The 24,539-nt window shown below is 32.0% G+C and overlaps 1 protein-coding gene across 1 annotated transcript in view; it reads left to right on the top strand.

Moving 5' to 3' along the window:
• Positions 1–24,539, top strand: part of LOC147066895 (uncharacterized) — a 103,555-nt gene that overhangs the window by 34,780 nt on the left and 44,236 nt on the right. Inside the window, exons 2-3 of the mRNA XM_085954071.1 lie at positions 18,588–18,732; positions 22,342–22,451. Of these exons, the coding sequence (XP_085810197.1) occupies positions 18,588–18,732; positions 22,342–22,451 (255 nt within the window). The remainder of the gene's footprint in view (positions 1–18,587; positions 18,733–22,341; positions 22,452–24,539) is intronic.

The following is a 24,539-nucleotide window of genomic DNA, read 5'->3' as shown; positions in this document are numbered from 1 at the left end:
ATACTAGAGGAATTCATAAGACTGTCCTCCTGAATACATGGACATCACCCAAAGGTTCATCGGTGACATACGGGCTGTTACCTAGTACTTCTACGAGAAACATCACGATTTTGAGGGGGAAAAGGCGATGTAATCATCAAGATAATAATAATAACACAAATAATTGATACTAATTATTTTATTTATCGATGTAGGTAAGTAGGGAATACTAATAAAATAATAATAGGGGATATAAAAAATCGTGTCATATACCTATTTGATTGCATTTTTATGAGTAATCAATAATATATTATAATAAAGGAATTGCATTGTGCTGAATTCTTGTACTGGATAATTAAAATTAATCAATCTTGCTCCATCTTAAACCGTCTTTCTGTTTCACTTTTAACAAATAAATTAACACGAATTCTCTAAAAATGATAATTATACTAGGTATAGTGTTGATAATGTAACCGATGAAATCATGGGAAATTGGTTAGAAGTTTACATAAAAAAAGTTTTAACTAATTTTTAACAAGTTTGATTAACAGTCAACATAAGGAAGTATCACATTCAAAATGCGAAATTAATGATAACGACAGGTATTTGATGTAGTATAATTATTTTTGTATATTTTGTCAAAATAAATTATTTCGCGAAAACCTGTTGACGACAGCTTATCCGTTTGGTTCCCGGCATGGTACTAGTGAAATATATATTATACAAACTTGTTTGTGTGAACTGAACATTGGATATTGCCTAGTCAGTACACTCGCGCAACCTCATATTTACAGCGTTTTATCGCCGTAATTCAGTGACGAATGCTAAAAATGCTCCATCTCACGGCCAGTGGCCATTACAATAATAATAATATTATAAACGTAAATAATTATTTGGTTAAAATATAAAAATATATAGGTATATAAGTAGTATACTGATTTACTGTAGGGAGGGAGTCAGCAGTGCCTTTGAATGCTTGACCAGTCCAAAAAATATTTCCTCGTTATTTTACTAGTCATATTATTGATTATTTTAATTATCGTAGTCATAAAAATGGAAGAATATATTTTCATGCCGCTGCCATTTAAAGTCATCGGTTAAGTTTTAAGGGATCGCGGCTGACAGTCAATACAATTGGGTGCATGAATGCGTGTCAAGTCATTTTCACTTGCTACACATTGTATTAAATTTTTAACTATTAATTCGTGAGCTGAAAGAAAAAGGCAAACATACTTAGTATGTTAAGATTGATTACGTTACCTCGATTTCTTGAGAATCTTAAGGTTGTTAGACGATAATTATGTACAATCAGTCACAGATGTCACACACAATATGTCAAATGACGTAAATAAAGCAGCAAAACAGGTTTACCTATATTTACTGATTTGTATAATACCAGCATAGGTACTCTCACATTACAAACATCTCTAAAAGTGAAGCATTGTAGCGAAGTGAAGCATACAGCATTGTAGTCGCGTTGCCGGAATTTGTCAGTGACTCTGTAAAGACATTTTAAATAATGATCCTTATTGAAATGTGAGTCGAGTTCCATTTTCAACCATTTTTACCGTTTTATGTGCCGACCCGTCTGAATATAAACAGAGTAGTCTGGCCCACGGAATCTTTTTAGTTTTCATATCAGCATGTTCAGCGTGGATAGCGTTGTGTGACTAAGCAACCATTCGACTCTTTTTTTCTGGAAAGTCAATAGTAAGTCTTCGTATGTTAAAGCCTGGTTTCGATATTTTTAATACTACAACAGTCAATGAGGCCCAATAACAGTAATGTAGTCAGTAATAGAATTAAAACAATCACAAACACCCAGACTGAAAAAATCACATAAATATTATAATTAAATAATATACTGTGACCTCACCGGATCGAACCCGGAGTCCCCAGATGGAAGGTCAGCTCGTTACACACTCAACTGGGCTATGAGTGCCGACTGAGTTATACTTCAAACAGCAATTCCCGCCAATTAAAACTGGCATAGTGTGTCGAAAATACCTCTAAATTAAATATAATGAACTAGGTCAAATAACCATCTACTTACTAAATATTTAGGTATATTAATAATGAAACCATCCATATTATAAGTAGGAAATGCCAATAACAATAACAACCAAATTTTGTAAATCAATTGTGAATAATATCAATGTTATTATGAATGACACGTTTTTATGTGTAAATTTAATATGATACTAAATTATTTGCTAGTTGAATTTGAAGGACCACGTAAGCAGTTTTTTTTATAATATGATGCGTACCCACGGTGCATCTACAACAAAAAATATAGAAAAAAATAAGTTATAGGACTAAAAATAGTATATACCTATTGTGAATCTAATAAATTTTAATTTTACAAATAAAATTATAAGTATTTAATATTCGCGGAAAATTGATGTATCTGGTGTACGAGCCACCGCTTCACGTATTCAGTGTACCCAGATACCGGAGCGCACCGGCGGAACTTAAGTTTGTTGTCTCACACTGCAACATAAAAAAAAAATACTATTTACTTTTCACAAGGTCTTTGTTATTTTTGATGTCATGTCAAATTTCGTTGGCCACTTATTTTAATCATAAATTATTTTAGTTTAAATCTATTTATTACAGTGATTTGTTGGTGTGATATTGATATTTAGTTCTTAGGAATGAAAACCATATATTTTGCGTAATATGTTGATGTACTCATATATGTGCCTGGTTACAATTTAACTATCCATTAAACATTGTATTTCGTTTTTTTCTCCATTTTTATTTTATATCATTAATTCGTTCAACATAATATTGTAATTTCCAAAGTTTTATAAGTAATGTAAACAAAATCATAATCAAATTAAAAAATAATTTGTAATATACTTACTTAATTGTTATTAGAATAATGATAATTTAATTTGAAGCTTACCTAGGTATTTATGTTATTTTACCTATTTGATACAAACATAAAATATCAGAAAGGTTAGATTAGGTTTTTATTAAATTACAAATAAACAAATTCAGATAAGAATCCTGTTTTATTAAAAAAAAACTGATGACAGGTAGGTACCTAATATTATATATTATCTCTCTCTCTCTCTCTATGGCAGTGTTGTCCGGGATATACCTATGTCCTCACAATGTTCTTTTATTATTTTTGTGACATATCTCACCGAAAAGTTTATCAATAATGATTTTGTTATTTCATTTGTATAACTAAATTTTACGCGTTGTTTTCAATAGTGTAGCTCTAGAATTAGCTCAATTTTATGCAAATTTTTCCGACCTCAGTCAAAAGAATTCGCGTGATATCACAGGCAAAGTCTGCTTTTTTTACGATCTTATAATATTATTCTGCAATTATCTCAAATTATTAATTTAATGTTTAGGGATATACATACAAACATACATTATAAGAACTAATATACAAATCGTTAGGAGAATACACTACGTATTCCAAGGTCAATAAGTAGGTAATAGGTACTTCAAATTCTCTGGCACGTCGTCTGTCAATGTATCAATATACCTATATCATTTTGATTTTGTCACTATCTACAATTTTGATGATAATTTTCTGCGTGATCAAACCTCTTAAACCGATAAAAAATTAAAATAACGTTATACCTATAAGTACTATGTATTTTAGAATTAATTTAATATATTATGTATTACAATATTATTATTGAGGAAGGAAACAAAACCACAATACCTACATACCTATATACCCTCAACTAAATATTATTCTCTAATTAGGAGATAAACAGCATTTTTTCTATATTGTCTGATAGATTTTTAGACAAAAGTTAAGATGCACATTTTTCTATAAATACATTCCTAAGTAAGTACCTACTACGTATTTACATGCACCAAGAAAAGTTGGGTGATGAGTTAACGTTGAAATATTATAAGTAATTCAACTTTCTATTACTTAAAATAGGTAGGTAATTCAGATAATGTAATTATTATAATCAGGACCGGTTTGCTTCGTATAGTTCATGAGTATTGGGACATTGCCAACATCTAATTGACCATACCTCATCTTGATTGACCAAACCAATCGGTCTCAATATTGTTACAAGTAGGTACCTACCTACCGCTTTTGTTTTTGTTTACTTCCCGCCATTAGAGTGACATGTCTCGAGGTTTGGCCACGGGATGACTTTCCGCACGCATGGGTGAGTTAGGGAAAATGATAATCATCATTTTATTTATATCTTTCATCTTATCTTCCTCTTTCCAAACTTTAATTGGGCTTACACATTTATGAGAATGGCAAAGCCGTTAACTCTACCCCAACTCGGTGACATATTGTCCGATCTGCTTATTGACCTTATGTTAGTATTTTTTTTCACAATGATTTATGTTGAAGTTGCATATTTTAATATTCGTCATTGAAGCATTATAAACGTGCTTCCGTCTGTAACCTTTGTTTTGCTTATTGATCGGTTTTAGGGGGCCCACTGCAAAACCTTTTCTTACGTATGCATCTCATTGTGTGGCCCGCAACATTTTTTTTGTTCCCTTTACGTTTTTAGTAACTACCTATTGTATGTTCATAACTCGCAAAACACGACTAACGGATGTAAATAATATTATAATTATAAATTATGGGTCAGATGTTTATATGGGCTGTGATCGCTATGACTAAGCACAGTGTACCATGTTTGATTTTCTTATAGGAGTTTTTTTGCCTTTTTTTCTTCATTGTATTTTATTCTTGGTGTAGGTATTAGGTATACGTATTACAAATTAGTTTGAGTTTCTGTTTTCAAGATTTTATATACCTACCTAACGTAAAAACATTCTCAAAAGTGTAATTATTTGCCATGATAGTGGATGACAAAGATAAAACTAGTTACCTACTAGATTATAAAAAACACAAAAAATATCTTTTTGTGATAGGTACTGATACAATGCATCCTCGCTATAGATTTCGGTTGGTACCTATCAACAAAATAAGTCAAATAGAGATTATGGGCCAGGTGCAAAGATGTCGTCAATGAAACCAACTAACTTTAAGTATCGCTGTCACCAAATGATGGCTAACATGGCTAATATGATTAAGCATCAGGTCCTAAGATACCTTCTTAGATTCTGAAAAAGTATGCCCCTACTGACCTACTCATAAGTATATTACATAATGATACATATGGAGTGAGGTCACGCATCGGGATATTGCAAACTGTTGGACCCGCTACACCATTCCCCCCCCGAATACACTCGGGTGTATCACGAGTTCGTAAATCACGGATTTTAGTAAACAGCAGTTTTTTTACGCTCGGGAATGCCTCAGGAGCAGTTACATAAGACTGATGTCGTGACGCACTCAAGTGTGCTTTGAGTTTAAATTTACTTATTTAATAAATGTTTTATTAATAATATTCTCATGTCACGCATTGGTACAGGAGTCAACACGGTGCCATCTCGATTTTTCCCCATGTCCCGTCCATCCAAAATATCCATCGAAAATGGATACGCCCAGTTCATATTATTAGTCAATCACTGCTTAGCTTACAGTTCGACGCTAAATGAGACAAATGTTAGATCACTCAAAGGAAATATAATAATGTAATTAATTATTCAATAATATATAAGATCCAGTATAATATTGACTGTGTCATACGTGGTAATAAATCTAATCGGGTTTTTTACATTCAAAAAATAGTTTTTTATATATTTGCAGAACACAAAACGGCATTGCAACACAAAACTGGAGTTTGCATTAGAAGAAGAGTTATAATAAAAAAAAATGTTATTGAATTATTCATCTGTATACGTTTATTATTATTTTTTACATGAAATTAAAGACATGCCCAATAAATTAATTTAATTTGTTACGTTAATCAATGAGACTGAGAGTTAGTTACTAAGAAAACTCGTCGCTACACAATACTATAGTTTGCTATCGCTTCCCTCCTGTCGACTGCGCGGAGGACGAAAGTATTGGGACGGAGTGACAGTGGATTCAGTACCAAAGTACAGTTTAACTATTTGCTTACTTATTTTGTTTAGACGTAGAAATAATTCGATCAATCACTTCTAAAATAATACCTACCATAGGCATAGTGTCATTTAGTTAGTCGTTCAATACAACCAAGCAAAGAGCACGTGTTGTAAACATAACCAATATTGTGTCATAATAAATATATGTTTATAAACAAATTTCTGGAGACTAACATTCTACACTATTAATTTATATTCATAAAACTTTATTTATATTGGAGTGTATATTTATGTTTCATTGTAAAGATTGTGTATCAAGATTTGAGGCTATATTTATGTAAGTATTATTTATGAGTAAAATTATATATCAATAAATAAATAAATTTTATGAATGTTGAGTTGGTAAATAATTAAAAAAAATATTAAAATTTGATTTTTTATTAATTCATCATGGGCACTTCTGAATCGATTATAACCGCTGTATGGCAAAGATGAGTTTTGGTCCAATACAATAGTTAAATTACAATTATTATTATGTGCTATATGAGACACAGATGAATCGCGTGCGTTTTCATCAATCTAGTCCACTGTAATATTAATAGACTCAGTTAACGGCTTATTTTGTTTTGTTACACCAAAGAAGTATAACTTCTAACGCGCGTACATAAGTACACACATCGATTTTTATTTTTAATTCGAACGGTTTGATGCTTAAACGCAATTATGTATTGCAGCAGAATGGCTATCAGAACGAATCAATATGTAATATTTATATTTCGCTAGAAATGAAATTAATCAAATACAGTAATACCCCGAAGTTACGTGATAGGTACGTGGGTCCAACGAAAAGCGTAAGTCGGGGTACAACTTTGTACGAGTATCTATATACCTAAACAAATTTTGTTTAATTGTGACCAAGGACTGATAAAAATAGGTTTAGAAAAAAAATATTTAATAAACTGTAGTTCTTTGTAAGTAAGTACATATTAATATGTAAAAAATATTAAAAAAAATAAATGAGCTACATAAAAAAAGTTTTTTCGATGTCGACAGCTTCATTAAATGTAATAAATTCGTCTGACGATACAATCCTTTGTTTTTTTCACGCAGAATTTATTCGTAGCAACCTAATATTTTTTATTCCTTGGTTTGTGGCTATAACGCGTTCTTCGTTGGAGTCTTATGTCTTTTTTCTAAAAGTTGTATGCCCTTTTCAATTGAGATGAGAGACATTCTGCCAAGCTTGCAATTGTCGTGTACTTTTCTTGATGGAACTGGGTCTGAAGTGTTGCGAAACGAAAAAATCAAAGAACCGCGTAACTCCTAGTTCGCGTAAGTCGGTATTACTATATTATGTAAAAACAATTCGTTCTATATTTACAGTAATCAACGATAATGTTATCTGCACTGATTCCATAATACCTAAATTTATTTAAATCTCCCAAAATACTGTTATTTTTTTGTTTACTTACCAATATTATGTAGTTTTCACTTGATTATTAGTTGGTTATAAATGTAATATGACTGTATGGGAAGACCATTTTTCAAATCAAAATTGGTGTATGTCGCCCAGGAGCTGCACCACTGTGTGCTTACAGTTGATGTACCTACCTACAACAGCCTCGTCTTAAAAATGAATCGCTTTCAAATTCTGCAAATTTTATTCGCATACTGCGTACATTTATAATTTACTCGGGCACAACATCTATGTTGGGCACCCTGTGCTCATTTTTAGAAGTGGGTTCGTTTGAATGTCACAAAACATGTAGGTATAAAGGTACTTAGTGAGCTTCATAAATCATAAATTTTCCTGTTATAAATACAGACTGTGTTTTTTATCCATGCAAAAATGGCAATGCTTATAATCTATTTTTTATGTTATATAAGTACTTAAATGAAATTATTATTTTTATAATGGATTAGGCCATGATGGTTTCATGAAGAATTCAACAGCTAATACAATGGTAATTTTATAAATGCCATTTATTCTAGTATCTTCTTCATCTTGCGCCGTATCCGTTACCAGACGTCTGTTATGATTTTGGCAATAATTTATAATTATAATATATAACAATATATTAAATGCAGAAGTTGATGCTTTTAATCATATCGCATCATGCGGCCAAAGTATACTTACTGTCTACCAAGTAAATGCTAACTCAATTAATATACTTACTGTGTTGGCTTTCTTGTATTAGATTCTTTATTTCTCGACCATCATTAACCTTAAAATCAGCAATATAGTAAGTTTAATATACATAACGTATACCTACAATACGGTTATTGCCACAAAATCTTTGACCAATACATTTTTAGGCACATATCATATTTTATGAGTAGCATAACGTGGTATGTTGGGCATAACGCGGAAGATCACAAAAGTAACCAATCGATAAGGAGGCAGATAAGATTATACGATGTGATAGAATTGATTTACAATGGACTGGAATGTCGAACGGCGAGTGGGGAACCTCCGGACAAATAGTGCAGTCGTACAGTGGTACCCGAGGGTTAGTAGTGGTAACGGACACCTTAAGTTCGTTGGATGCATTCGGGGGACGTGCCACGAAGAAATAGGCACAGAAAAGTGGTAGGAGCTAGCGGAGGTATCTAGCAGTGGGTAGACTCCAGCTGGTGATGATGATGGTGTTATGTTAATGAAACTGGATACATGACTAGATCTGTGTGTGTGTTACTTTGTTGTGTTGGTATTTGCTTTTAAAGACGACGTCTGCAGTGTTTATTGGATAACTATAATATGTGCATACCTACATACTTATATTATATTAATTTAGTGTTGTTCTATGGAAATAAACCAGAATGCCAATGAACTTGATAAGTAGATATTGAGCATACCTATCTTCGAATAGTATATTAATTAAAAAAAAAAAACGGAACGTTTATAAGACGTGTGATTGGTTGGTAAGGTAGGTAGATAGAACATACATTGAAACGCCGATAAAAGAATACCAGTAATTTAATTTTTAAGGACACGAAAGGAAATATTTTTTAAACGGCATAAATATTAAATTTGATGCGTTTGGTTTGGTCTAGTTTTAAAAGAGTATCAATAAATTTGCATTGAAATCAAATCTCGCGTCTGATATGCACTCAGCTACAATAAATGCGGAATTTCTGTCGGATCAAGTGGATTGGATTGGCCGCTTGTTTGTATGGGATATAATTTAATCGGCGATGGGTCAAGTCAAAGGAACAGTTCCGATGACATTTCATCGAAGAAAACCCGTTCTATGCGTCGCACGGTGCGCCAACTCGACCGTCGAATCGTCCACAAGGCGCAGCGGCCGCTCGCCCGCCCAAGGTCGTCCGCCGCTTCTCCGCGATTTTAAACTCTAATAAAATTATTTTTTATACAAAAAAATTAACGCAGTAAGTGAATTGAAACCTCCGGCTGTTGAGGAGCATGTCGAGCTGCGATTCGATTCTGCTATTTCTCATTATACCCAATAGGCATCTTTCGTATCTTTAGACAACCTGATTTCATTACCATTTCCTTCACTATTCGCGCCACTTTGAATCACCGGTTCGTGATATATTTTTTTTATAAATTTAAGCAGCCCTCCAAAGGTCGATATAATTATTGTTATATTGTCAACGTTGATACTACCTACATAATATTATGAATAAACGGCATAGGTAATAAATATGCCTGATTTGTCCTCATAGTAACAATAATATTTATTGAAAATATATTTTGTTTTTGTTTGCGTACCACAATGTCTTTCTTGAAAAAAAAAGGTTGTGTAGCTTACAATAAACAAAACCAAAGAAAAAAAGTACGGCATATAGGCCGTTTTATTTTAAAGAATACCTACGTTTTCCTACGGAAAATTATGATGTCCATATACCTACCTACTTACCCCGCCCGGAAGATTTTAAAAATTTCTTTCGCATCACTACGAGTAGATCACGTGTTTCGTTAAAAAGTGATTATTAACATATGTGTCGCTACATTTCAAAATCAGCCAAGTCCACCTTTAGGTATTTTTGACTTTTTTGTGAATTGCTGAAGAACTACTTCTTTCTAACATTTCTGCATTATCAAAATGTGGAATTTATTAATTTTAAATATTCTATACTCGAAATAATATAAACTTTCACCCTTGTCACTGTATTTGAGAAAACAAAAAGCTGTTTTTCTCCTATTCATCTATTATGGACTTGGCTGATTTTGAAATCTAGTGACACAATATTGTTTTCTATAGCCCTTCTCGATACAAACTCAGATAATTGTCAGTGAACATTAGATAATATGTGTTATCAATACATGAAATATTTATATTTTCATCAAACACGTCATCAATGTTTTATCAATACTGTTCGCGCACATGTTCAATGATAGGTAGGTATTGACAATTTTAAAGTAAGTATTCACGTACCTACTTCGGTTCGAATCCCTGGTGTGGCGATTTCACATGTTGTTTTTCAATGTGTGTTTGTACCCAGAGTATAGATAGACCTAATAGGTTTAGCAAGTGGCTAACTTAAATTTCTCGTAAAAAATATCTGTTAATACATCCTCCACTCTGTGGGAGGCCCACATGATCTTCTTAGGATCGAACTTGGTAAATTCAAATTTAAAATTCACATTCAAATTTATTTATTTTTACATATGATGAACATTACAGATTATACATTTAAGACGTTCGCAACATGACATTTAAACAAAGAAATATTGTTAAAACAGCCTAAATAAGATATAAATATTATATTATACAGTATCACAAAAACAGTATGAAAAGTAAGGTACACAACTTATAAAGCATGAAAATGAAAAGGAATCATAGACCTTGAAATGTTTGTAGACAGAGTCATAACCACAGAACAGATAATAAATAGAATACCGATAGGCTATATTCAAAACGCCGCATCTTGATGCAGGGTTTTGAATGTGTGAGTGTCCTACGAAAATGAAGCACGCGTTATGCACGTGCAGTAGTGTGTGTAATACACCAACATTAAATGAGCGTAAATGCATAAACCGAGAGCAGTTTTCAGTATTCGACGTCAAACGTATCCTCGACACGTGTGTAAGTTTAACCCGGATTCTTCCTTACTCGAGTCGGTTAACTGCTATCGCCTTACCCGTTATGTATTTCAGTTCCCATTATTTCTGAGTTCCCTGGTCATAACAGTCGTTAGTTTTTACTATTTATTGCTAGTTTATAAATTTGTAGAGGAATCGATTTTTTTTAACCAATATTTTGTTTTTCGTGCAAGTTTCTGTATTTGTATTAGAATTATTCATAAATAGTTTTTTTTATTATAATACTTATAAACTATACACTTAGTTAATGGAGCTATTTATTATTAACTTTATGATACCAAAAAGTTATTTTATTCTTTTATCAGTATATTGCGCTTTACTTATTTTTGTATTAACTGAAGATAGTTGAAGGCGGCGGAAAAAATATTCACGTAGACTCAAATGAAAAAAATATAGATAGGTATTAAATTATCACTTCAAATGGAATCGATTGTTTCTACATTTTAAAGTGGTATGCTTACCATCTTTACTGTTAGGATGAATGTAAACTTAAAGAATTAGGTTTGTAATTAATTTATCTATGTTTGTATTTACTATTAACTCCTAGTTAAAATATTAGGTACATTGTTTGAAATGAAATAAAAGCGCCTTTAACTAATACAATATATTGTATTTCGATTTATAATTTACTTTCATGTGAGTTTGTGTATACCTGTATATCTAGCATATATAATAATATTAATATGAAGCAGTGACGATTGGAGTCGAAGGTTGTGTTATTAATATTATAAATCGAGAGAAGTTTCAATATATTTTTTAAATAAATATGAGACAACATATTTTTCAGCCACTTTACATTTTAGAGGACCCCAGTTTTGTGTTGCTTGGGCATCTTTGGCAAAACCAAAAATTTAAAGTAATATTAAATTTTACCTCCATACTGTACTGTTGACGATTTTGAATCGGATGTTATTGTTTCATATTTAATTAATATGTAGGTAATATGAATCTTGATTGTACAACCTTGTTTATTTTGTTGTGCACTTTACACTGTTCAGGCTAGTTTGGCTTTGGGCCACTCATTTTACATCTATGTTTCGTTTGATTCGACTGCTACGAAGTGTTTAAACCAGTTATTTCCGCATTATGAATAATCGCATAATATCGTTCAAAAATTATTAAACGAGACCCCACGAGAATATCTTATATAAATTTTTATGCAATAAAAATAACTTATATTAAATGAAATTAAATTTTTTCCTCGAAAAAGTAAAATAAACAGCTGAATAATGTTTCTACTTGTATGCTTAGTGTGCGATTCAATCAGGCTAAACGCTCCTTCCTCCGGTGCCCGCCTTGCTTTGCAGAGACGGTAGGCGCACCGGCGGAAATACAATTTGTTGCATCAATAGAATATTTTAATAATTTAACGTCGTACACACATATTATAACAATCAACCTCATCTCGGCACATCTTATTTATTTATACCGAGAGAAAATGAAAAAAAAATCGTATAACTTTTCGAATTTCACTTCTTTCGATTAATTTATATTTTAAATATTTACTTTACCGGTATAATGCACCTATATATTTTGATGAACCGATAACATGCCTGATAGTATGACCGGTGCTGAAGGATTCGATAATTTGTTTGTCATAAACATAATATGATAAATAATATTATTAGTTATCCACTGATGTACCTGGTTTTGTTTCTGTGGTTATTTCTATGTTTTCGTTTACATCCTGCTGCTGCACGAGCGAAAATCTAATTATCCCCCATCCATTAACCATTAATATCACTACGTAAAACGCTGAAGGCTCTGAAATCACCGTGATACACCGAAGTAGGTATTCACATATACAATGCTATCATATATAAATCAAACACTTACATTTTATTTGATATTTGCTCTTCCACACTTGAAAAGAAATTATTTTTGACAAATTTAAAGTGAAATAGCATTTTACTTTAGCGCATGTATGCATTCCCATGACCATAAGTGCAGACGCTGCGTTATCGACCGTTGACTTTAATTACACAGCGATTATAATATTGTGTAAACAATACTAATTAATGCTTACTTGCATGTAAAATACAACTTCCATTATTGGGTGATTTAATTTGTTGTTGATATCGCACAAACAGTAGGAACAGTTATTAAAGTTGTTTTATTATGTGACATAAAATACTTACCTAACCTAAATTATTTATAAGTAGGTACCAGGATTTGATAGCTGTAATCAGTAATCGAACACGTCTAGGAAAAACCACTGCAGCGTTATACGATGCTTTGGCTATATTAGTACATAGTGTTATTGTGTATATTATATATTTAATAATAATGATTAATGCTAATATGTTCACAGGCATAAACTAACGACTTGGATCACAATATGTTTAAAAAATCTTGACAATAATAATATGACCTATTACGCCAGTCGGTACTCAACGTATCAACGTTTGCTTAAAAATAGAGCATTCTTGTCTACATAACTTTATTATGTGCATATTTTTATAAAGCTTAACTAATGCAGTTTTCTTTTAGTCGTAAACAATTTCGATGCAAGTTACGGATGCATCTCATCCATTTATACGTGAATATATTAAACGGACGCCGCCGTTGTATAATTTTTAACTGTGTGGAACCGTTTAAATTCGTATACCTACATATATTTTATCCAATTTACTCATTCACAGTATTTTTTATTTGTGGAGTATGTTTCCATAACATAGGTACTATTATTAGTCATTCAAATCAAATTGTTTTAAAATAATTTTTGTTAATAAATAAATAAATTTTCTTCGTTTAAGAAATTATCTTTTTAATCCTTTTTCGTGTAGGTACTTAATAATACTATAATTAGATGTTAGGTAATCGTCAGCCCCGATTTTTTGTCTCTAATTTATGACGACCATGCAGTCAGCGTTCGCTTCCATTCGGATGTTCGAACAGTAACACAAAAAAAATGACACAAAGAACGCCACAGTGGTTGGCTAATTCTATCTTCAAAATTTAATAAAGAAAGCCATTCGATTCCCGCTTACTACCTGTGTGGCCAATCAAAATAATTCATCTGTCACTGTTAAAAGTGTAATAATTGAACGATTAATATTTTGTCATTATTTATCTTGCCCTCTTTGTCACACTTCCAGTTCTTTCTCTCCCGGACCATTCATCCATTCGCCACTCTTATCCTATCCTATCCCTTGCTACATCTACATCCTATAAACCTGTTGGAGGCTGGACGTCAAAATAGTGTGCCTTTTTATTTGGCGGAAAATTAATAAAAAATAAACTTCGAATAAATTTATTTGATGGTCGACAGGTGGTATGTCATTAAGATGAGCAGTGTTCTTTTATCGATTGGTCGTCGTTTAATCGTTGTAGATAAGTAATACCTATAATATACATATATTTATTTTAAATAATAACATTATTATACCTACAATATGACTACATTTTAATATTTTTGCCGACATGTCAGAGTGAAGTTTTATTCAGTGTCAAAGTATGCAATCTGTAAAAAACCAAGTATGGGATTTGGGTGGGGCCATAGCGATGATGTGCCTGAGTGAAGGGGGTTAGTTTGTCGGCCAGAATTTAATATATATACCTATATAAGAATACTTTTGTATTGTATATTAATATTAGATTTATCAATTAATTTACTGTACTCAAATACAATTATTATTGTTATTGTATAACTGAGAAAGCTCAATAGGTAGGTACGCAGGAAAGTATATCATACCGAAGTTAAGTTAGGGTAATGCTACATCCGTGGGTAGATTGCCAACACAAACATGAAATCTCCAAACCAAGCCGCCTGCACCATACTCTGTTTTAATCGAGCGTATCACGAGGCTCCACGTTTGGATGTGAAGCATCAGCAGTTGTTAATGCCTGGGAATGTCTTAGGAGCAAATACCCAAGTCTTGGCCACGCTCTCAAGTGAGCTAGGTCGACTATAAAATTGTTGAAAATTAGCTTCAAACATGTTTGTAAATTTTAAACTGTAAAAGCCGTTTTGTTTTACCCATAGATTAAATATAACTGGTTTACCCAATGAGGTTTGATTTTTTCGCTGGGATCATTATGACGTTCTTACAACCCAAAATCGTACATTTCCAACCTTCAGTTTGGCAAACCCTATATAAATTCTCATTGGCTAAAACAGGGAACTCATTATTTTATTTTCAGTGGGCCAAAAACTACTCTAAACTAATCTGTCAATACCTCATTGGTTTACATACAATATGTGGTCTACGCACACCGTTTAATATCAATCAGTGGCGAAGGCTCTATACTAGGCGATTATTTAAAGCTTACCTTCTTAAGAAAAATAATTTGTAATTGCATATTGACGTATTTAAATAATCACTTATATTCTATAAAAATAATTTAATTTGCCAACCGCATCTTTCGTCTATGTAGGAATGTATTATTAATAAGTACAGATTATACAGCGCGTCATTGGTCTTATATTTGTCAGATTATTGGCAGGAATGTTGACGTTTTGTTTGGACTTTATGTCACGTGACCTCAGCATGTCTATCGTAATGTATGCAATAGACTCTGATGCGTAAGCCTAAAATCTTTGCTGTAATATTATTGTATATGACTGCATCTTTGTCCAAAATTATTAATAATTTGATAATTTAAAAAAATAATTTCAATACGGCATTCAAACACATATAAATAAATAGGTAGGTACAGATTGTTTTTAAAAATGTAAAATAATTTTATCCAACGATTTTTGATTTCTATAAATGTTTAGGAAAATACATAATTTAAACTCATCACTCAATTAATGTCGTCAGTGAGCTATCGAAATTTTATCGAGTTAGTATGTACCTATTCATCAGTAGTAATACCGTATTTTCTTATTTCCCGTAAATATGACAGGTGTGTTCTTTTTCTGTGATCTCCACAGCCTACTTCTTTCCAAAAGTCACCTTTCCTCATTGATATCATTGCGGCCGACCAATGAATGGGTCCGAATGCTTTCCAAACTGTCGGAAAATGTGTATGCATCATATCTATGTGAAATTGACTAAAGATCTATCCTATATGGTAAATCAATGGTTTTACCCATTTCAATTTAGGTAATAAGTAAATTAATACTCAACATGATAAATTGCGAACAGCGCTTTGTGTAGGTTAATATCAATGTTTTTAATAACATTTTTTAATACCGAATATAGATAGATACCTCTACCGAAGATTTGAATATTAGATTCTTGATAATGAAAATTTCTTGGCGGAATTTGAAACATCTCGGATAATGAAGTTGTTACGACTAATTCGCACAATTCATAGACGGATCTGTAGCTTAAATGATAAGAACAGTCATCCAAACAGTGACAAATATTTTCGAATCCAGATTTTTTGTAGGATTTTTTGTTACAGGAATGTTTATGAAGTTTTTCTAAATTACCTAAGTTTATAATTTATTTATTTTTTGTAAATGCAATCGCATCTAACGTAGACATTAAAAATCTGTTTATTTTTAAAAATGTGCTTTCCTTTAATTTTAAGATATACCATAAAAACATCACGGGATTAATGGAATTTAATAACTTACCGGTAAAAATGACTGTTGTCAGCAAATTACTCCGATATTTGATGTCACCCAACTGAGTAAACAAATGTAAATTCTTTTGACACTCAATCATAACAATGATTGAACATTTCCCATCCGCATAAAGATAAAGCGTACTTATTCTGGTTCTTGACGAGTTAAAGTCCCGATTTCCACCCGCGTCCGGGGTGTACTCCCTCCCCCTCGTTGCTCTGTACAGCTCGTGCACCCTTTTTGGCGCCCCCTGCCCCACACCTCGCGCTTTGAACCCGTGGCAAGCCCCCCCCCCCGCCGGGCCCTTAGTTACGGCTGCCACTGGCGGAAGTTACCCTATTTTGCGATCTAATTTGCCGCTACATATTATTAGTGGTATTATGTTATGGCATTTAAAAAAAATATAACAATTGTTATATTTATGAGAGACTTTTCTACGAATGATCATCTTCTCAAAAATACATTTCATTATACTTAAACAATATTGTTTTCTAAATAGATTGTTGCATAATATAATTTACTTAGTTTTTTTTTGCATGTTTCATCTTATCTTAATTGACGTCAACGATAGCAAATTGAGAAGCTTCAGTTTCATTACTATGAAACAGTACTGAATGCAAGTTCAAGAAATGGTAACCACCAGATACAGCTACCTATAAAAAAATTTATCATTGTATTATGTAATAATTTAATTGTGTACCGTTCACGATCATTTTAACGAAGTCATAATAGTATTTAAAAATATATCTAGAATATACATTAAAATGTATTTTGGATGTAGGTACCAAACGGTGTTCAAAATAATTAAATCATTCATGTCATTTAATTATTGTAGTAAGTACTAAATATGTATATTATATAACTTCAAGATTTTTAGAGTATTTAATTTATTTATGATAAGTCTTCATTTTATTTTGTTAGTCCTTCGCATTAGCCAATATCACATCACTGACATTGTATTTAATAAATAATAAACAATGTAAAATATTTTATTGTAACGCGATGACCAATGAAAACAAGTCAGTTATCACTGTTATCAGTTTACGTGTTATTTAGCGACCCATCTAATTGTTAAAAAACTGTTTGCAATCATATTATTTCACTGCGCTACACAATACATCTAACGACATAATAAATCCAAAATATAATCAAAATCAAACCCCAAAAATATGTATGTACATATTATTATTATTATTGTATTACCCATGTTGGTCCGTGAGGGTTTTCAATTACAATTAAACTCTTGATTATTAAATTATCCATATCTATTTGACATGATTTATGAACAAGGTTTCAATCATAAAACAGTTTAATTATTTTTGTGTTTGCTTGCAATGGTACATATGTCAGTTAATACCAGATGAGGATGCGAGTGAAGAATCAGAAATTATCTGTTGCATTAGTCGCGACTCACAACACGATATTGACTTCTGTTGTTACTTAATTGAGCACTATGTTGACTAATGGGAATTTACATAATTTAAAGCTAGGAAAATTCATAATGCTATCAGAAAATCGTTAAAAGATACTAAAAAATGAACACAAATCACAATTATTAATGTTCTTAATAAACACAATATAATATTTATTCTGATTCTCGATTATTCCATTACCCATATCCCCATTATTAACCTGGATAATCGGGAGTTATTGTATCGATTTATACGCCTACATTTATTTGCCCACGGTGGCGTAGTTGCAGAACGCCCACCCTCTGAATCAGTGGGCGCGTACGCAAAACATATTTTTTCACTTTGTTTTTGATCCACATTAAAGGCGAATGTTTATCAACTATAAATATCCCCCAAAGTCTGTCGATACAACATAATATCCACTCATCCACTCCGTGAGGGTCGATTCCACTCAGGAGCGAAAATAATACTTTATTTAAACTTTTAATATTGATTTTTCCCAATTTTGAGAAAACTTCATTTTTAGTATCTTATTGTTATAACGCTATCCAACTATCGAGTCAGTATTTTACTATTATTAATCATGCTATCGATTCCGGTATTTTGATAAGATATCTTTCATTGGAAATTAATTACGATAACGTCTTAATAATATGATTATTTATGTGAAATAATGTACTGCTTACAGTTGATGGGGTCGGCAGTGGGTCACCACGGCCCTTACGCCTTCTACAAGGCCCTGCGGATCAACAGGAAGGGCTGCGACCAAATAATTGCCATCGGTGATTTCTTCTTCGTCAAGCTGTGGCAAGATTCCGAACTGATGGCCATAGGTGAGGGCAAACACAATGCATATGCTATTTTTCAATATTACTCCCTACAAAATGTGCATATTTGTCTCCTGAGACCGGCCCGGTAAATTTCTAGACAAATAATACATAATTTTGACTCTTTAGGACCAAATAATAAATGCATCTCAATATTCTCTACTCTACTAACAGGAGACACCATATATTATTATGTTACAAGCAAATTTACATTCCACTGACATTAACAAGTAAGTGTTTTCAGCAGATAGGTACGTATTGAAGCATCTTTTATCTGTTGATTTTTTTGATAAATTTCTTTTGTCACTAACTTAACGTAAAATGAACAATTAACAAAAACATGATATTGACGTGCATTTGAGTGTCGAATATTAAACGACTCGGAGGGTGATTAAAATGTAAGTAAACACACAACACTATAAAGGCGCTAGAAATCATTTCGTATGATATCAATCAACATTTCCAAAATTCTAAAATATACCTATGTGGAATTTATACACATCGCCGTTTTACAAGATTTGACAAGTAAGCCTATTTCAGACTCGTCGGCCTATCGGGATATCTCTCAGTGTAACACCGGGCCAATCCGCCCTTGGTACAAGCATTACAAGCTTTATATACCTATAATTATATTTACTAATATACCTAATTAGCCGACCAACACCAGATAATATTGTAATATGATTTCAAAATATAAAGGTAATTATTAAAATTATTATTACGATTTCTAGAACTTAAATCCTAGTTACTAACTAACATCGAATTAATCCAAATTCTGACATTTTCATTTAAAAACTGTATTTTAAATCATAAAAACAACAATGCCATTGTAATACTTACTAATAAGGTAATAAGTCAATACAATTTTTATAAACTGTGCATCGTCCATCAATAATAAATTGTTTGTGTTCACTGGAATAAAATAAGTTAATATAGGTATTGTACCTATTATTCTTTTTATAAGATAAGCTATGGCGCGTGTGTAGGATCAAATTTTTCAGTTATTGTCGTCAACTATAGAGCCTCAGAAGGTACCTAGTAAGTAGCAACTGTGAAAGATTTATTTCACAAATGGAAAAGAAGCGTTAAAAATATATTGGCTCCTATAGAAAAGATGTAAATTTGAATTTAGGTACGTACTACGTACGTAGGTATATCGTTTTATAAAAAAAACATCAGATGCCTATTATAAATGGAATGATCTTGAATATACTAGGTATATCTAATTTTTCATAATAATACATGGGATACATTCGTACGTTTCCCATGTATTATTTTGTTGTCGTATTTTTCAAAGATGTGATATAAATTACGAATTCGTGGAACATTGATTTGTCGAAATTGCTCAATCGGAACAATTTCTACGCAAAATATAAATTAATATACTTATTTTATAAGATACGGGCTGCTGACGAGTGATCATAAGTGATCTTCGCAATATTGGCCCTTATTGTGATATAATATGTAGATTTCATTGTCCATATTCATTTGTATTTATATGTTTACGAAAAAATGTAAAAACACTAGAAAAATGCCTTCCTGGGAGAAATCCCCCTTTTTAGCTCTCATTAACTTCATTTCATAATTATGTTCAATTTCCTATAGATCGGTCGCGAAGTAGTTAGGTTTATCAATAAAAACAGAACAATTTAGCGTTGTAATGCAAACTTTAAAGCAAGATAGATGCGTTGTGAAAAAAAATACTGGATTTAACGCCATACGCCACGTGGAATTTTTGCTAGCTAGACCACTACTCAAAAATTATAGATCTGACAAGAAAGTTTTCAACGCTGTCTATGTCTGTCTACTTTATTGTAGATTATAAAACTAAGTGTGCATGCCACACAAATGGTTCTATGTTGGATGTTCTTTGATTGATCTACCTAGCCAAAATATCACGTGAAAAGGTTTTAAAAAATTTGTTCGAAATTCAAGCACACTATTGATAAATTGAGCAGGTAATAAATTATATTGGTCAATAATTTGTATTGACAAAGAAAGATTTTTGTAACATAAATACCTTCATTAGCTGTACAATTATTGTGACATCTGAAGAGATGAATACAAAACAAATTTTGGAAGTAGCGTTGAAATATAACAAAAAAAAAAATGTCACTACACAATCATTATGTCCACGGTGACCTCGAAAATTGTATAATTTAAATTTTTAGTTTGCGTAACGGTTAAAGTTAAACTATATATTATCTAAGTAATAATAAATCTTATACAAACCAAAATATAAATGTGACGTATTTAAAAAAATATGTTTTATATCGAATATGTACGTACCTATTCACGTTTGAAATCAAAATGCCTATATATAAATCCATTAGAAGTTTAATTCAAATTCCACCAAGTAGGTACCTTCGGTCGATAGTATTAATGCATATATTATAATGTTTAAAAAGCAATTAGGTATTTATTTACAAACAAATTCTACCTTCCTACTCATAATCCTAATTGTTTATAATCGAACTCAAAAATATTAAGTTCTTAAATCAATAGCTAATCTAAACCGATGAATAATAAATATTATTTTTTGTAGTTGGCCAAATAATATTTTTTTTTGGTCTGTCAACATTCAATATGGCGGAAATGAGTCGGAAATTTCAATGAAATACCACATCTCCCTCTATCTAGGAAAATACAGATTGCTCTTCTTATGTAGCCATAACTTTGCCACCCCACACCCCTTCGCGGGTTGACTCATATTTATTGCGACGGTGTGCGTTGCTGATGGTGATGACAAAACTATAAAATACTATTTTTATTACGTAAGATTATAATATCTTGTGGTAAATCTCAACTAAACTATGTAGGAATGATAACTATGTGTATAAAATAATAATCATGTCATGTCATGATACACATTATACATTAGCGTTTTAGATGTATATTTTTTCAATGTCTGTTTGAATTGATCATCAGTGGATTGCACAACAACGTCACTATTCGTACCTATTACAACAATATCATTTTGTTAAAAAGTGAATCTTCACCAGAGCTTTTAACATTTAACAGAACCGGTGATGGAAGCCCAACACCCTTAACAGCAGAATTATTTTTGAACCGGAACCTAAAAATCACAATTACACCTACTTATTTATTTTTTAATCTGAGGATGATTAGATTTTTCTGAAATACCGGACTCGAATCCCGTAATAATTGGGGTTGTACATTTTGTACAGAAACCGAACCTTGAACTCGATTATTAAAAATTACAGAGGCTACGTTTAAAATTAAAGTATTATAGATATACCTACCATCATAGTAATAATACACATCACTAATTCACCGAAATATTTTTGCGGAGGCAATTAAAAAACGCACTTATGTTTAACTTACTCTTTATTTATTTTTTATACAATTCCTACTTTACACAATACAGTGGCATTATTAACAGAAAAAAAGTGTAGAGGATGGTTACTTTGAACTATTGGTCTAGGTACCTTTAGCCCACATTTTATTTTCTTTATTTTGTGGGTATTTGATTTAGAAATATCGATGTGGGTGGGATTCATAATAATTGAATTAATCTATGTTAGCTGGAAGGTATCTAAATTTTTTTAACTATTTTTTGTAGGTTTTCTAAATCTAATTGTTAATTTTCATCAGGTGAGCTCCAACTGTTGTGGACTGATCGAGTTGCGGGCAGGACTCTAGCCAGTTTAAGGATATACTTCTTACCTGAGAACACACCGGCTGGCAGAGCTCATCATGGAGAGGTCAGCACCTTCTACATACATTATTATTTTTGTTATATCATCGCATTTCCTTTATTTTGGTTTCTATCTCGAATTCTAGAGAATTCTTGAAATTAGATATATTTCTTTTCTAGAGAATTCGATATTCTTGATCGATATTTTTGATTTTTCGAAATTTCTCGAAAAATCGTCATCATTACGAAAATACAATATCTTGTCAATTTTTTGTTCGCCGACACAATTATTTCTTTAGTTCTTCCGAGCAAAAAAAAATATAAAATTCCGTTTAGAATGCTAGATATTTTTTTGCTCTTCGGCCAAATTTTTTGTACGGGAAATTTAAGAAATTCGATTTGATTTCTAGAAAATTACGAAAATTAATTTCCTGGATTAGAGATTGGTCTTTTCTGATTCTTTCTAGAGAATTTTCGAGACAAAATATCTTGATCACAGTCTCTAGTCCAGAATAAGATACATCTGCCCGTAAAATAAATATTTTTTAAAAACTGTTTTAAAGTTGTACAAACATTATTTGTATAAATACATTTGAAATGGTTTTATACAAATTACCATTTTTTATACAGTAGTCGACTAGTAGTGATACAATTTTGCCGGGTGTGGATATACATTGATTTCTAACAAAATGTTTGTGAAAAACTTTCCAAAATAGTGCATTTTTACGAGCATATTTTGTGGTGAAACAGCTGATGTTTACAAATATTTACGTGTAGTGTAATCGTTACAAACAAACATTGGGTATTTTACCACGTTTTTATTAGCTCGTATTCTTGTTTGTCCAGTACACATTTTTTTTGTGTGTCTAGTCCTAGCAACTAAATTATTATTAACAATATACGTGCGTTACTATGGAAATCAATATGAAATGTCAAAATGACTTTTCAGTATTCTATATTTATTCAGTATTTCCAATGACATTATTAATGGACGACGCACTCAATACAGTAGCTAGCAAGTAAATTCGCGCATTCGCATGTATTGGTAGACATCACGCAATTTTCATTATGCGATATCACGCATCGGGAATTTATAGCAATATGGCCTTTATTGTAATGGCGTTAGAGCAGTGTTTCTAATGTCAATGTTCATTTGAGCGAACCCGTTCGAACCGAACCATTCGGCATGTCATTGAGTATTTCCATCAAGTACAAAAAAAAGTATTTATTAATACAAAGAAACAGAAAATTTAAAAACTTGGTATAAAAAAAGTTCTTTTTATCTTGTAATTATTTGTAATGATTTTGTCGTCGTGTTTCGCTTTTTTTCATAGGAATATCTACCCAAGCAAACTTTTTTATCCGATTTTAACTGCTTTATTATAATATTATTAATAGGTCACAAGAAAACAATTTTTTTCATTCAATGTTATAATGGCCGAGTGGTATCCGGTTAGTAAGTCGTGGGTCTCGTGTTCGAATCTCGAGTATGGCAAAATTCACATGTTGTTTTTCAATGTGTGTTTGAACCCAGAGCATGCACCTAATACTATGTTAAGCAAGTGGCTAATACGTATTTCTCGTAAAAAACATACAAAACCAAGATCCGCATCGGATTATAGAACGAATGGAAAAAATACAAATGAGAGTTACTATTTTTGTAAGCTTCGGCGAAAAATTACCAAACGCCGTTCATGGGCTCGCGGAAACCTGGTTGAAGATCCCTGGTGACTAGTTCACAGAACAGATTTTGTAAAATAGCAATGCAAAGCCAGTCACCATAAATATATACCTGGATTTTGAAACCGAATTTTGTTTATGATTTAATGACAATCAGACCATAAAATGTATGAAATACATGCCCCCCGGAAGGTCCTTAAATATTAATGCGCGTTTCGGTTACATGACAAATTTTAATGCTTACCGACGTAACAATTGAAAATAACATATTCTTTAACACGTGTTTAAGTTTATCCGATGTTTCTCCACACTCTCGAATTAAACCTTGTTACTACCACACTCAGAAGGTAACGTACTTCCCATTATGTTTGTGTTCCCTGCTGCGGTTTATGCGAGAGGCGACGAATGTCGTGAGACACCGGCTCGAACCCCGATGTATACATACCCTGACGATAATAATATCATTTTATTGTAA

Source organism: Rhyacophila brunnea, unplaced genomic scaffold (assembly GCF_057557595.1).
Source record: "Rhyacophila brunnea isolate RB1 unplaced genomic scaffold, BYU_Rbru_1.0 scaffold_4, whole genome shotgun sequence".
NCBI classification, from domain to species: domain Eukaryota; kingdom Metazoa; phylum Arthropoda; class Insecta; order Trichoptera; family Rhyacophilidae; genus Rhyacophila; species Rhyacophila brunnea.
Note: the sequence above shows the minus strand (reverse complement) of the source record. Positions and strands in the feature narration are given on the sequence as shown.